Source organism: Tachypleus tridentatus, chromosome 7, assembly GCF_004210375.1.
Source record: "Tachypleus tridentatus isolate NWPU-2018 chromosome 7, ASM421037v1, whole genome shotgun sequence".
In the NCBI taxonomy this organism is placed as follows: domain Eukaryota; kingdom Metazoa; phylum Arthropoda; class Merostomata; order Xiphosura; family Limulidae; genus Tachypleus; species Tachypleus tridentatus.
The window spans coordinates 70,070,260-70,087,035 of NC_134831.1; the positions used below are offsets into that span (position 1 = coordinate 70,070,260).

The following is a 16,776-nucleotide window of genomic DNA, read 5'->3' on the forward strand; positions in this document are numbered from 1 at the left end:
CTTTAGCCAGTCTGTCTCCATCATTACAGAATTGGTTGAACTTGCCAGCTTGTGTACACTTAACCTCATATTATTAGTTAATATGATCCACATATTGTTATACAGTTTGTTGTAAACACTAGTTTTTCTGTTGAAAATACTCAACTCTATACAAATAAGACATAACACACAGATTCTACACTATGCATATTATCTACTTTAATGCCAAATGTGATGTTATAATTACAGTAATCCTGAATGTCACTGCTGCTACTCAGAAATGGCATGCAGGAATCTGAAGTTTAGTAAAGAATGGACAACAACAACAAACAATAATAATAATAATAAAAAAAAAATACAGTAGCTTTAGTATCACACTGTTTTAGTATTTAACAAAGAACTTGAAGATGTACAAACACACACCAGTCATGGACTACGGTTTTGGCCCTTGGCAGGTTTAGAAAAACTTCTTTTTGAAGAATTGAGTGTGACATATACATGCAGTTTTCAAATGTTAATGAAGTAAACTGGACAGTTTCACTCGATTATGAACTTCTGTTCAAGTCCTTGTCTGAAAACTGTGAAAAACATGTTCACTTACAGCATTAATCTCTTCTTCATATCATAAATGTTTGAATCCTAAAGACCCTAAAAATGACTTCCTAAAGAAACTTGAACCAGGGACATGGAAGCATTTTTTTTTTTTTTTACAGTAACAAACAATTTTTTTTTTTGCATAGTCCACTACAATACATATTTAAAGTCAAATAACTTTAATTAAAAACCTTTTACTTAGAGGACTATGCACTCTTTTATGACTTTTGATGCTTAAGAAACTTGTAAATATTTTATGTTCATCTATACAATCGTGTTCGTACCTTTGAAATATTGTAAATAATTCTTAAAGGAAATTGAATAGCTACCACAGTAAATTTATCAAATTTTATTTATAAATTTTTTTTCATGTTCTCTACCTAGTTTTATCATTTATAAAACACTTAAATATTATCTTCTGTAACCTAATTAGCTACAAAAACTGAAACAATCTGACAGGTTGCACCTGATAAAATAATTCATAATTAATAATAAAAGTATCATTTAAATTTAATACAACTACTACAGAAAAATACGATGTTTAATTTCTCTAATGAGTCAAAGCTATCATAATACGTCAAGTTGAAAGCTCATGATTTATGCTTTATTGTTTTTTGTTTTTTTTAACAAGCAAAATCATACACTCAAAATTAAAAATTGCAAAAGTATATTAGATGAAATAAGCAACAGTTTCATCTGAACAGGTAAAGATGGGCACCATTAAAATAAAATTGTTTTAATTTGTAGGATTAAAGTATTATTACAACAGTTGTTAGTTATGTACATTTCATAAATACGTACCCCCACATACTTCAGTATAATACCAGTTATATTTTTGTAACCTAGATTATGGGAAGATAGAACATAGAAATGTGCAAGCATACTATAAAATAAACCTTTGTAGATGAAACTATGATCAAACATTCAGTGACTACAAATAAAACAGTTTTGATGCAAGATACTCTAACTGCCTAACTACATTTTGAATTTACTTTTATACTAATGTAATTGTCATTAGGTAGAGGATTTCTAAGACAAAATACTAGGTTACGAGAAGAGAAACTATCTCTATAGTTAGACAACTTTTTGTTTCTGAATAAACAGACAAGGACCTGGTAAAACTTTAAGACTGCTTGACAATCACTTCTTAATGTATTCTTTAGAAGCCTAACATTTTTTAGACAAACATTCACAAGTCATTGCCGGTAACAAAGAAAGTACTTTAGTCATAACTTGTAACATTAACCTCTAGTATGTACCTTCTTATTTTTAAAGTATTACATCATTTCTGTTGAGGTTCTGAACAGTATTTTCAACTAAAATTCTGGTAAAGCATTTCAAGTATGGGCTTATAAACAAACACTTAATAGCACACATCAAATGATCTTAGATATTGATTTTAAATTTTTTTTTAGTGTTCTGTTAGTTGAGTCATTCACATCTCAGCCCATGCAGTGACAGGCATTTACTGTTGGTAGTGTTGTTTTTGCATATGTTTTAGTGTTCAGACAGTAATAATTTTACAACTTGATCACATCAGTAATATCACAGTATTGGCTGCAATTCTGAACATACACTTCTCAAAATGTTTTAACAATGACTTTTATAACCAGAACAGTAGAAGATCTATACACTTAATTTTCTTTACGTAGGCTGTAATAAATTAGTAACTTCAAATTAAGTAGCTTTTCTCTGAAGTACTGTGTTTAGTTCCTTATTATAAAAACTGAGAAATAAGTGATTCTACTTCAGAAACAAAAGCACAATAATGTGATCATAATAGCAGAATGTAGCTTTTTTAACTTAGTGCTATTATTCTAAATTGTAAGGTAAAATAATGAAACATAACATGTTCTTTAATTTATGAAATAAAATCAGCATGACTTTCCCTTGTACTTAATTTCAGAATGCTTGTTCCATAACAAGATATATAGATAAAAATAAGTTAAATCTAGAACTTCTTGTATATTGCTAACAGTAGATGCCTGCTTGTGAATACTGTAACTATTACAATGTTAAACATCTTGAAAATGGTTTGGTTTAAATTTCATTGATTGTCAGATTTGTAAGGTTCTTAATGTCACTATAGCAATCACCTTAGCCAGTGCTAAAGTTGAAGTGATTGGCTTTTGTTCATGAGTATTCTTCATTATAATTATATCAGAATTGAATACAGACCTTGCTGTCTAACAGATGTATCCACTTTAATATATGATACACTGAGTGTTTCTTTCAAACTGACAATAAGGAGTGAGCATGAAACAATCATTCATACCTTGCAGTTCCCCTTTAACCATATCCTTCATTTTGTCTCATTTACAATGTTTAATTTATTCACTGTCACTAAATTTCCATTGCACAAATAACATTTAATATTTCGAAACAAGTAAATTTTTCTGTACATAAAAATGCTAATAACTTTTAGAGAAATTACTCTCAAGTACAAAAACTTTAACACAGCTCCTTATCAATAATCACAAAATTATCTTTACCCATGATGTACACTTCACATAAAACAGTTAGCAGCTTCATACAACAAAATAAACAAATTAAACTTTCCATAAAAAATCTAATACATTTATCATAATAAAAACTTATTCTAAAATTTCCATTTCTAGGTATCAATTACACAAAGTTTGCTCACAAGTTAACTCTTAGTACTTTATGTTACAGTTTCAATAGACTTAGAACACATTTTCTTGTACTTTTGAGCTTTCCCAACAACGTAAAGGTACCTAAACTAACAAAGGGAAGTTCACTTTAACACATCTAATTTAAGTATTAATATAAGACTAACCATTTGAACTACATATTAAAAAACCTTTAAGATAGAGAAAGGTTCTCCACTAAGCAAGTGCACAGATAAAAATAGGCTTTTGCAGCATACCTTAAGTTTTTTGTTTAACTCACCCAGTATAATAATCAACTGGATACTACATAAAGTTCTTTTGATTTATATATACAGTGTTCTTCATAGTAAGGAGACAATTTAAAATTATAAATGGATAATTCATTATTGGGAAGTTTTGCTCTGAAACAATTGTGTAAATGGTTACATCACAAAATCAGCTCGGGAAGTATGATGAATACTTCACACTACCAACAAATTAAAAAAAAGCAGCCTATTTTCTTTAACAAAATTAAAAACAAATTATTTTTATTTCTGAACTTTCATGTTTACTTTTCTGGTTTTTTTTTGCAATTCATTACCAAGGTGATACACCTTCCTCGAGGTTAAATTATATCAACATAAAAATACAAATAATGTGAAAAACCATACCACTTCACAACCATGGTTTCAATGTCAAATTGTTAATGCACATACCATATTTTTTGTTGCAAACAGGAACATACATTATATAAATCTCTTCTTTGTAACATAAAACATCAAGAGACATTGAAATTTCACTAATCAACACTTGCTAATTATAATTACATAAGCTGAAAGCAGGTAGATTGAATTACATGGTCATGGAGTATAACAATGATGAACATGACCTGCTGGGTATGATTTTTAAAAGTTTTTTTTTTTCTTTCTTCTCTCTCTCTCTCAGAAAATCAACAAAAACTTGTAAACAATATAATTATATTACACATTAAATTGAGTGGACTAGTTTGTACACAGACTCAATGTCTTGACCAATTGAACTTGAAAACTTGGGAAAAACGAAGTCTTGCAACTATGTGCCAGCCTCTTCCAGAAGGAAAGTAAAAGGGGACTGATGTGGAAGCAATCTTTTTAAGGAAACTTTTCTCTATCTTATTCTTCTGTATGAATTCACAGCACCATTAGCTGACTGTTCTGGTATTCCATCTTCTATTGCATCAGCTAGATGATGTAGAAAAAAAAAATTGTTAAAGCAGATCCATATCTAAAATGTTTACTTTTTGGAGAATATGGAACTTATTTTTCATCATAAAGCAATAAGAATGAGTTAAGTTTTTATTGGCATTCATTGTTTGAATATAATATATCAAAATCAAAGTTTTTGGAATATTTTTCCATCATCTACCATACTTGTCATAGAATGAACTTTCTATGCTTTCAAACAAATATAAACTGAGGTGGTAGAACATTTAAAATAAATTCTCAAACACTTTCTAGTTTTTTGTGCACGAGCTAGTCTAAGCATTTTAACTCTACACTGACATTGTAGACTTTGCCTACAGCCATTTTTAAAACTTGAGTTTCATTAGTTATTGTTTATATCGTATGGTATATGACCATAAAAAGATGAGAACAGAAGATTGTGCTAATAAAACAAGTAAAAGATGAAATTCACACAAAGATCACATTGACAATTCCTTTGTAAACATAAATCTATGCATTGGAATAGGCTGAAGTATTCTAACACTAAAGCTTACATTTTCAGGAAAATCCCCTTTGAACTTTATCATTTTTTTCCTTGTGTGATTACCAATAAATAACTTCAAAAACGTGGCCTGGAAATAACTAAGCACAATGTAACTTTTTTTGAAATGAACCCAGGTAAAGCAATCATTTTTCAGTATCAATTCCTTAACATTTAGACCCATCAACATTTGAAACAGTTTCACAAACTTATAACTACTAAATGTACTCATGGTAATATATTCAGTTAGAAACTGTTCATTTATAAAGCCTATTTCTTTAAGTGCCTGTAATTAGCAGTCCAAGTCCTCTAACACTTTCTTCAGCTGTTAATTTTTACCCTTGGCTGATCTTCTTATGGTGTTTGATTTGGTGCAATGAATATTAGATAACTTCTGATTATACAACAAAGGTATTGGAAACTTTATTACACAACTTGGTATCAGTTTCTATTCTGTGTTTTTATCCAGAGCTGTCTTCCTTCTCATCTAAATAGACATTATTCTTTTTGTTTAGTAGAATGGATTATTAACCATATCTTACAATCAACAAGGTCAAGGCTTCTTTTACCCATGCTTCCATTTATCATTTATGTATAGTACTCACAGATAATTATACAGCATCTGTCACCTGAATGAAAACTTGCAATAAGTTTTATCACCAATTTTATTATATTTATTGAAAGTTATTTTTAAGCACATTCCATGCCCCTTATGGAAATATCCTTGGGTTCAAGGTATTGAAAAATACCATTTAAATAATGCTTTGAAAGCTACATAAAGAGCTATTTGGGCTCTGACCACCACGTACAGTGAAACCCTCTCAATCTCACTGTTAAGCCAACAAGTGATGAATAATTAATTTTCTAGAACTTAAGTTTTCAATGCCTGTGTAAATGTAGATGACAGGTATCATTTCATAATTTAATATAAATTAATAAATTCTTTTTTTGATATTAACAGAATAAAACGTTTAAGGTTACATTGAAAGGTCATTCTGAAAATATTTTGTTAAAAATTAATGAATTGGGTAAGAGGTGCATATTAAACAGAAGAGCAAAGTTTTCATTGAGTTCAAAATGTTTTTGATGGTGTCTGTTTATCTCTGATATGAAGAAGTTAAGTGCTGCTACTTGTTTACACAAGAACTTTAGTAGTTACCTGGTGAGTTTTCTGAATCTATCTTGTTCTGAGGGGTAAAGTACAACAAAACAAAAACTATTAAATGCTAACTATATAATTTAGTTATTTCATTCCCTTTAAATCAAATGTCATGTAAAAATACAATAAACTATGACAAGTTGATGACCTGTTGGTGTTGTTGTAATGACATGAGAAATGCTCTTATTAATGGAGTACAGTCCTATAGTTTCATGCAAAAAGGCAAATAGTTTCTCACAATGATGAATAAGAGCTCATCCAAGATGGTGATGCAATTATCCACCTACTTCCATTGTCTCATATGGGTTCAGAGAGCAGGGTAGTAATTTTCTTCAAAGGTTTGTGAACCAAATGCACATAATACTTCTTTATGCAGGTGATAAAAAAACAACAACTTTTGCCAAGGCTATTATCACAGCAAGAGCAATTCCAACTTACTACTGTGGCAAGTGTATATAAAAGAAAACGACTTCACTCAAATAGTCTGGAAGGCTACTCATTCAGATAATGTGACACCTAAACTGTGAAGATATTCAGATATAACAAGTCTGAATAAACAATATCAACTTTCAAAACACCATGAGGATAAAATATTTCAATGGCCTAAAAATCACCAAAGGTGCCTTATAATTCTTTAATGAGAGATTATCATGGATTAGACTGAAATGAATAAAGTTGTGGTTCATGGATTATCTAGGTATATTTTAATTTGTAAAAATTGGTTAACCCTATTGTGATGGGTCACAGATTGAAGGCCATGTCATTGCATTTGTTCACCTGCATTCAAAATTTTATTAATTTATCTCAGTAAGTTTAGCATCAAGTTATAGATTATAAATTAGTTAATTTCTTAATTTGAAAGAACACCTAAATATCGATTTTTATGTCAGGTGGTATGTATTGAATTGAACATTTGTTCAAGTTATACGGTTGTCATGTACAAATACAAAATCTGAAGATTCATATGAAGTAGGAACTTAATGATATTGACAAGCTAGAATATAAAATAAGAACTTCCTATCTTTTCTTGATGTCGAGATATTGCTGATGTTCTGGAACATACACAATGGCCCTGATCATCTCTTTCCATTTATGGAAAAACTTCCTGATGTATATGTACTTGTGTCTGTCTGAATAACCAAACAAAAACTCAAAATGTTCGTTGGGTGGCTTTGTCAGCCATTTTGAAATATTGTAATGTCAGCTTCTTCAATTAAACCAAGATTTCCAAGTTCAGTTTTTAGACCTGGATATAGCTTAGTGACTAAATTCGATAAATTATAGTAGAATTCTATGGTATTGATGTAGTCATGTATGATTTCTAGTTACTTCAAATGTATATATAAAAAAGATTTAATTCAACATCCTACGTGTGTTAAGTTTAATAGGCTTATCAATCAAATACACAGTTCATAACTAGCAGAGATAATAGTTTGCTAAAGTTCTTTATTTACCATTCTATGTTTTAAGAAAAGTAACTTTAAGAAATTATTTCTAAATAAGAATAATGTATTATAAATTAAATGCAACTGCACTTTGCAGTAAAACACAACCACAACAGGTCACTTTTTGAAGACCAGTTTTATATTCTTGGATACAGTAACATTAGTGCATGTGCAAGTTGTCAATGCAACTTTTGTAACATCAACCAGGAAGTTAATATAATAAAAATAATAATGTTATGAGATATAGTAAACAATTGTGTCTTTGTGTTATAATCTCTAGTCATCTTAGAACAAAAGAACATAACTTATATTTTCTAATTTTTTTGTTGTGGTTACGAGGTTGGTCAAACTGACCAGACCCATATAGTTAGGATAGAGAAAATAACAGACAGAATATAAAGTTTTACTGGAACCAAATGCTTAAAAAATATGTATGTGATTTTAGAGATAATATTTCAGATATTTGAGATTAAGAATAGATTTTAATCATAATTTGAAAATCACCTTGCACTTGCACTAGTAATGAATGAGACAATTTTCACAAACAAATCTTTAGTAAAAAAATCTGATTTTTTGTGTTCCAAAGACTTGCAAATATTTACTAAAAGTCTTCCAAAAGTTGTAAAGGTATACAAACTGCATAAAAAGTTAAGTATTTAAACTATAACTTGTATATGTTACACTGAGCCCAGTGAGAAAGGGTCAACTAATCTTATTTTTTTTTATTTACTTCACAATGTACCTTTGTCGTGCTTTTGTCTGAAATAAAACTGAATAAAAGCCACTTCCTGAATTGGACTTTTTTTCACATTATAATCTTGTTTAGTTTATTTTGCATTTTGTGCAAAACTACATGAGGGCTATCTATGCTCGACATCCCTAATTTAGAAGTGAAAGACTAGATGGAAGACAGCTAGTCAGTCACCTTCAACTCTTGAGCTACTCCTTAACCAACAAACAGTGGGATTGAATATCATATTTTAATGCTACCACAGCTGAACAGCAAAGCAAATTTTGTGGGACAAGGATTACTGTCCACAACCCTCAGGGTACAAATGAAATGCTCCAACCACCTGGCCATGCTGGGCCCTTTTAAGCTTGTGCTATCTTGCTTAAATAATACAAAGGACATATTTCTGCTACAAATGTCACTATGTGTATATAACTATTGTAGTTTTAAGACATTAACATATTTTTAACTGAATGTTATGGAAATGCTCAGAATAATCTCATTAAACTGTGATGTCAATTTAGAATTGTAGAAATCATTAAAACTTTGCTTATAATATCTGAAAAAAAAAACAATTTGCTCAATGTGGGCAAATATGTAAATTCTGATAAATGATTTTTTAAAAATGAAGCTTATAAAGTAACAATTTATTGGAATATTTTTGATTTTTTTCAGCATTTATCAAACTATGTTATGCCTTAAAACACAGTTTCAGAATTTTGTGCAAAGTTAAAGAAACTACTATATGCATATAGCTGTCTCTAATTTGGAAATGATAGATAAAAGAGCTAGTTAATGTCATCTATCACCACTTCTTGGGCTACTCTCATCTATATGAATAGTTATCTGATTGTTACTCATATAGTGCATTCATGTGTCCAAAGTGAAGAGATAGTTTGTGTGACAAGAAGACATAAAATTTGAACTCTCAGATTCAAAGTTTTAGTTAGCTAACTTCGCCTTGAAATACAGTACTCATGTGCTGTTATTTTTAAACTACAGGTAAAAAATTTGTTTTGTTGTTACTAAAAATATTTTCTCAGCATTTAAAAGGTTTTTACATGATGTAAAAATATCATTTACAGAAAAATATTTTTAAGACAATGTAAAAACATCTCTAAAAGAATACAACTGTTTCATTTCAAATAGTTTTAAGATTTTTACATACTTCTAATGTACGTGTCTTTCAAATTATGTCATATAAGACAAGTTTAACTTCTGCAAGAAAATTACACAGATAACAATCAAAATGTTATAAGGAAATTAAGCTGTTAAACCAAGTCCAGAGAAGAAATACTGGCAATAAATTATTTCCTTTCACTTACCTGCTTGAGAGTTGTGGTGTGGAGTTATTGATAAGCCCAGTGTATTGTGTGTTTGTTCATATTCCAAAACTTCTTCATAAATAAGTGCTGCAATTAAAATGTACATAAATAAAAGGAGATATCTTAATAAACAGATAAAAATTTATACTCAGGTAATAGAATTTATTAAGAGTGCACTATTTTACATTTTTATCATTTTAAATAAAACAAGACAATTTACTCAAATTACCATGACTTAAGTAAAGTGTACATATGCTAAATCTGGTCTTGACAGAGTACAGTTAAAAAGGGCATTTTTCTGTATTAGTGTTACTATGGCTTTGAGACCACTAACAAGACATCAGAAATCCAAGTGGCTCTTGGCCTATGCGTAAGGCGTGCGACTCATAACCCGAGGGTCGGGGGTTCGCGCCCGCGTCCCGCCAAACATGCTCGCCCTCCCAGCCATGGGGGTGTTATAATGTGACAGTCAATCCCACTATTCGTTGGTAAAAGAGTAGCCCAAGAGTTGGCGGTGGGTGGTGATGACTAGCTGCCTTCCCTCTAGTCTTACACTGCTAAATTAGGGACGGCTAGCACAGATAGCCCTCGAGTAGCTTTGTGCGATATTCCAAAACAAAACAAACAATCCAGTGGCTCATTATCCAATGGCTTCTCTGTATGTTGAGATTTTCGTCCAGTCATTACTAAAGCTATGCTCTTTGAGAAGTTTTCTTCTGCTACAACAGTTCTGTCACTGAGACGTAATAATCGGAAGATCGCTTCCCCTCGGTGGGTACAGTGAGACGTAATAATCGGAAGATCACTTCCCCTCGGTGGGTACAGTGAGACGTAATAATCGGAAGATCACTTCCCCTCGGTGGGCACAGTGAGACGTAATAATCGGAAGATCACTTCCCTCGGTGGGTACAGTGAGACATAATAATCGGAAGATCACTTCCCTCGGTGGGTACAGTGAGACATAATAATCGGAAGATCACTTCCCTCGGTGGGTACAGTGAGACGTAATAATCAGAAGATCGCTTCCCTCGGTGGGTACAGTGAGACATAATAATAATCGGTGGGAAGATAATCAGAAGCTTCCCTCGGTGGGTACAGTGAGACGTAATAATCGGAAGATCGCTTCCCCTCGGTGGGTACAGTGAGACATAATAATCGGAAGATCGCTTCCCCTCGGTGGGTACAGTGAGACGTAATAATCGGAAGATCGCTTCCCCTCGGTGGGTACAGTGAGACGTAATAATCGGAAGATCGCTTCCCCTCGGTGGGTACAGTGAGACATAATAATCGGAAGATCGCTTCCCCTCGGTGGGTACAGTGAGACATAATAATCGGAAGATCGCTTCCCCTCGGTGGGTACAGCAGATGTGGCTTTGCTGTAAGAAAACACACAGAAAATCGCTAGGATATGTAAATTTTCAGCAGCCTACTGATGCTGAAGGTGTGCTGGACACCACGAACTTTAACATAATTAAGGGTTGACCAATCAGAATTATGTGGTTTCAAAGAGATCCTTCACTATGAAAGTCTGGTTTAGGAAATGTCTTCATTAAAAATTTGAACAAAACTATTCTTTGTTTAGGCAGAGTATTCATGATGAAACTTCGTAGAATGCACGTCTAATATGAGATCTTTTCAACATTTGGTAATATGTAAATTTTAATTCTTATGGATCTGTACATATTAAGGCTAAAGATGCTATAAATAATGCCATCCAGAAAGTTGGTGGCATATTGCTTAATGGATGAAAAGTGTCTGTTGGAAAATTTATACCATACAATGTACAGGAGAAGCTAATGGATGAAAAAGCTCATAGCTTCACAAATGTCTATGAGAACAACTCTGGAGATAACCTAGATGACAAAAATCTGATAGAATTTGTTTTGGAAAATTATGGCAAAATCGCAAGTACAAAGCTAACGTCAGACAATGAAGGAAAATCAAGAGGCTTTGGTTTTGTAAGTTTTGAAGTTACACAAACTTTTATATCTCCTTGAACCATTCACTTTATGTCTCAGTGGGAATTAATAAAGTTCAACTGATATGATTTGTATCTACTTTCTGATTGTGCATAAATTTCTAAGTCTAAGTAACATCTTGAAAGTATGTTATAAAATTTAGGTATAAACTTAGGAACACCACAAATAAAATATGTAACAGTTTAGTATACAAATGCTGTGAATATACATGCACCAGGTTCAAGAAAAGAGTTAAGTTATATACACATGGAATATATAAAAACAGACAATAGTTCCAAATATAGTTTAGCATTATTACTGTGTATATTACAATCTAAACAAATGAATATGTGACATCACAGAAACAAGAGTGTGTTATACTTTCAACAAATGAAATACTGAAAGAATAATATTAGTTGTACAGATAATTGAACCAAGTTAGAAATTTATATTGCCTTTCAAGTTATCACATAATGTAACACTATCTGAAAACAAGGCACCACAAACAGATATAATACAGAATTAAACAGGTTGAAAATGAGGTAAAACATGAACATTTAACCATAGCTTTACTACCAAACAATACATAACATAATGATGTTGCAAGGATAACTGATGTTTAAAATATGACATTAAGTAAAAATGTAAGAAAGGTATATTTCATTAGCTATAATCATTACAAGGTTTATATTTCAATATAAATAGGTATCTTGTTGTGATCAGAACTAAATATGTGATAATATCTAGCAATATAAGATACAAAGATAAGTGATGACCTTTAATACAGGGTGTTCAGAAAGTCAATGTGCACTTATATATTTATTAACAGACATGTTTCAATATAGAATACAGGAGGTAAATATGAATGACAATTAGAAACAATGCTGAAAGTGATCCCTGTTGGCATCAATACAAGCTTGGATCCTTCTTATTTTGTTTCTAAACACTGCTATCAGTTGCTGGCTTGAAATAGACTGAATAGACATATGATTACAAAACTGCACAGTGACTTTCAGAACACCATGTATCTAATCAGCAAAATAAAGTTCAGTTGGTCACTTATATGGCTTTCTATCTATTAGTATAATAAAATGCCATACAGTAGTACTTAAAAAATAGTTTAACACACCTTTCCATTGCTCCACTGTATGTTCTCTTTCATCAACAGAGTGATCATAGGGGCCTGGAGCAGGCTATAAAAAACCCATAAAAACTAATAAAAACAGTTAAATCTTTTTTCCACAGGAATTATATATGATGTAATATCCAACTTTTAGTTTATTTGTTTACGTTAGCACAAAGTTATATGGTAAGCTATTTGTACTTTGCCCACCACAGGTACTGAAACCTGGTTTTAGCATTACAAGTCTACAGACATTCCACTGTGGGAGTCCAACTTTTAGGTAACTGTACAAAAGATTCATCCCTTGGAGCAGAAATTTTAGATGTCTTCATCCAGAACAGATTTAAATGGATGTCTTTTTTTACAATTTCTTGTAAGAATAAGAGGGTGGGTCTGTGTGTGACAGCTGTAGCTCCAAAAAGAAATAACCCAGAAACCTGAAATTTGTACCCATATTAAGTGAATCCTTAGGGTGTGCACTTGGTATTCCTCATCCCCATGCATGCATGAAAGCATGTGCATATCCTTTTTAATGAGGCAAGTTAGCAAAAAAACAGAAAAGAAGTAATTCTTTACATAAAATCAAATATATAGAAAAGTCGGTGTTTTGGTAAGAATGCATTTCAAAATTATTTTTGTAGTGTTGCTTAGCAACGAAAGTATTACCTAATATTGTTGTAGTCTATTTACTGAAAATATAAAATGAAATGTATAATTTACAAACTGAAAAATATTTGTTGATTTCTTAATTTAGAGTCTTTAGTGATTAAACTGAGAAAGGAGTTAAGTTTAAAACGATTGATATTTTTGCTTTTATGATGAATTTTATGCATTTGTCTCTAAACTATGCTATCTCACATTACACTTTTACTTTAGGCTTATATATTAATTTCTTTTAATCATACCAACATTCACTACACTTTACAAGGTTTCACAGACCAATCTCTAAAATATTAATAGCCAGACAGTAATCAAACTGTTCTATCTGAATAATTGCCTTTTGGCTTTCATGACACCTCTTATTTAAAGTTTTTATCTAGAATATATCAACTTAATAACCTGAGCAAAGCCAGGTACTTTAGCTAGAATATAAACAAAATGGTGATTTGAAATTTGAACTGAAAATTTCATAACTGAGATGCTAATCATTTTGCACTATTAGAGTTGAAAATTTGCCTTGTAATTTTCATTAGTTATTCATACTACTATAATCCACAGTAAAGTTTCTTAAGTAACTGTGCTTATTTTACATCAAAGATCACTTCATTATAAGCCTTGAAGATGATAATACAGTGGTGATGAGATAGTATGAAGTCAAGTAGTAACAGTTAACCTAACATATTTCAATGATGTGATGTATACTTTTATATGGATCAATAAAAGTTGATTGTTGATGTAAGACATCTTTGCTTACAGTGCAATGCAAAAGTGTTATGACAAGAGAATATTCTGTCACTTTTTCCATTTGATGGGCCTAGTTCTTCCATGCCATGACAGAATGTAAATTTCAACAATATGATAATGCATCACTGATCCTTGTTGACAACTGAATGAGCCAGGATGAGAATACTTATCATTGTTTAGAATTCCCAGGTATTTGTATGAAGAACATATCATAAGGGTTCTACTTGAATGAACATACTAATCAAATTTATGGTCTGAAATAATTGCCATAGTACCCATGCAGTGTCTTAACTACATAGAAAGAAGCTAGTAAGGAGATACCACAAGGTACTTCTGTATGTTAGAAGAAACGAATTTAATAGCACTCCAAGAATAAACCTTGACAAAAATCAGTGTTTTAACACCACATGTTAAGTTTTCTAGCAATGCCATGGCCCAAAAAGCATAGAGAATTGTCAGTAGAGCAGAGAGTTTGTGTAAAAGCTTTACAAGATGCTGGTTGGACCCTGAAAAATAGTTGCTGACTTGAAATGCTCCCCAGACACTGTCAAGTACACCCTAGATTGTGAAACTGATAAAGGTAAATCTGAAAATAGGACACTTTAATTAAATATGTTACAATAATTCCCAAAAAGACTGTCTGCAGTTATTAATGTAAAGGAGACACACACAAAGTATTAACAGTTTGCTCTCTTCAACAATTATATCGAGTTTCTGCTGTACTAAACATGAATATTAACACAGTTTTGATGTTTCACTTGTGATTTATCTTCCACTATTCTTTGCAAGTAGCCTGAAATCTAATTTTTGATTATGCCCTAAAATTTTTGCACAATACTTTATATAAATCTTACAACTCCAAACTAAAGTATTACTGGGTTCCTGTTTCTCATTAGAAAAAAAGTCAAATTTCAAATCAAATGTAATCAGTAAATTTACTTGTGGATAGAGATATTTCTTAATATTTTCACTTATTTTAACTAATGGCACGAATAAAATAATAAAAGAAAGCTAGCAAAACAGGTTTTTATTGTCAAACATTGTTTACAAAATTGACCAGAAAATGATAAACATTTGTTAGTAAAATTGACTTTAAAGGCTGTGGAAATATTTTCTTACTAAAATAAGCAATTAGATACTGTGGCAAGCCAACCTGATACAATCATATCTCCACCTTTACAACCTTTCTAGCACAATAAAAATGAGATATCAAATAAAAAGTAATAAAAAAAACTCACTATAAGAATGAACTAGTATTACATATATTTATTCAAAGTTTTAAAGTAATTATTTTGTTATAAACAATTTGCTTTATTTTCTTGCTCATTTTCCAAGTTTTTTCTCAGGTTATAACAAATTTTAAGGGGGGAAAATTCAAGGTTATCATTAAGAAAGACAATAATTGAAGATGGTTAAAAAAATACATTGAAGTAATTTTGATGGAGTGGAAAAAATATGTATTGGAATTCCCAAACTTAGAATCATAAAAGGTGTTTCTTTTTCAAAGTATTTAAATTTAAGCAGCTAATTTAATCACAACACACAATAGATAATAATTACATCAGCAGATAGTTTTAAGATGTTAAAGGGTACATTATAAAATTATTTACTTTTATAAACTTTAGAAAGGAGAGAAACAACTATTAGTTTGTAAAATTTGAAGAAATTTTGAGAGCAGAAAGAACTTTGTTTCCATATTTTAACAATTCTAATCATATACTTACAGCATGGACTTCAGTTTCCTCATACCAAACATTAATGTATGCATGCATGAGTGCCTGATCCACAGATATTCTTCTTTCAGGATCAATTACTAACATCTTAGACAACAGGTCTCGAGCTTGGCTTGCTGTTTGTAAACAAGTATTGAGAAGGAATGTTAACTTCAATTATACTTTACCTTATGGCCAATTTTCAATTACACAGCTAACTAAATTAATGATACTTACTTAATAAGAAAATTTCTTTTATGGTGTGCAGAAAGTAACATCATATATGAGAAAACGAAAAATGAATTTAATGGTCACAATGCAACCAAAATTAAATTTTGCATTGCTTTTAGAAGAAAAAAACATTTTCTCAAGTTTTACATTAACCATATTATATCATGTTACCTTTCAATTTACTATGTTCTGAGCTGTCGGCAGGAAAGAGTACATCTGGAAACATCCTCTCGAAAGAGTAACCTGCATATCTGGGCCTATTTTCCACATAGTTTCTGACTGTAGGCTGGAGTCTTCTCATGAAATCAGGGGAAGGAGTTCCTAATTGTTCAATGATTTTATTCCACTGGTCAATATCTACATAAAACTTTAAGGAACAATTATGGGGGTGATAAAAACAATAGCTTTACTTATTTACAAAAGCTGAAGATGTACATTACTACAAGTAGTTTAAAGTGTAATTTAATGTAATCATAAAGCATGGTTTCTATTTTTTGTCAGTTGTGGTTACAGTCGCAAATATATTATCAATTCCAAGCATTTAAAATACAATAATCACAAATGATACATTAAGAAAACATGCAGAGTTTTAAAAGTGGTTTCAAAAATATTTTGTAAATAATCCATAAAAAATAAAATAAAAAAAACTGCATAAAATCCACATTTACAAAAGTCCATACAAATTCAGTACCATTTCTTTATACATGAGGACTTCTAGGAAAGAATTAACTTATTTGCCCATAACATCTTATCAAAGGGTCAAT

General features: G+C 31.0%; 2 protein-coding genes and 1 pseudogene across 4 annotated transcripts in view; 2 read left to right on the plus strand and 1 right to left on the minus strand.

Annotated features, from left to right (window-relative positions):
* LOC143255922 (protein odr-4 homolog) overlaps positions 1–12,899 on the plus strand; it is a 39,369-nt gene extending 26,470 nt beyond the window's left edge. Inside the window, exon 12 of one of the 2 annotated variants that reach the window (XM_076512351.1) lies at positions 12,881–12,899. The gene's annotated coding sequence lies outside the window, so the exon portion shown is untranslated. Of the gene's footprint in view, positions 1–6; positions 1,534–12,880 lie in introns of those variants that run through there. The other variant, XM_076512350.1, reaches the window with a different exon arrangement.
* The window catches only part of LOC143255923 (stress-activated protein kinase JNK-like), a 41,301-nt gene continuing 27,446 nt past the window's right edge, over positions 2,922–16,776 (minus strand). For both annotated transcript variants that reach the window (XM_076512356.1, XM_076512357.1), the window contains 5 exons: positions 16,184–16,369; positions 15,794–15,918; positions 12,672–12,735; positions 9,585–9,671; positions 2,922–4,402 (listed from right to left, as the gene is read on the minus strand). In XM_076512356.1, coding sequence (XP_076368471.1) covers positions 4,329–4,402; positions 9,585–9,671; positions 12,672–12,735; positions 15,794–15,918; positions 16,184–16,369 — 536 coding nt within the window. In that variant the 3' untranslated portion in view covers positions 2,922–4,328. The remainder of the gene's footprint in view (positions 4,403–9,584; positions 9,672–12,671; positions 12,736–15,793; positions 15,919–16,183; positions 16,370–16,776) is intronic.
* Positions 10,673–12,874, plus strand: LOC143255924 (polyadenylate-binding protein pseudogene; annotated as a pseudogene).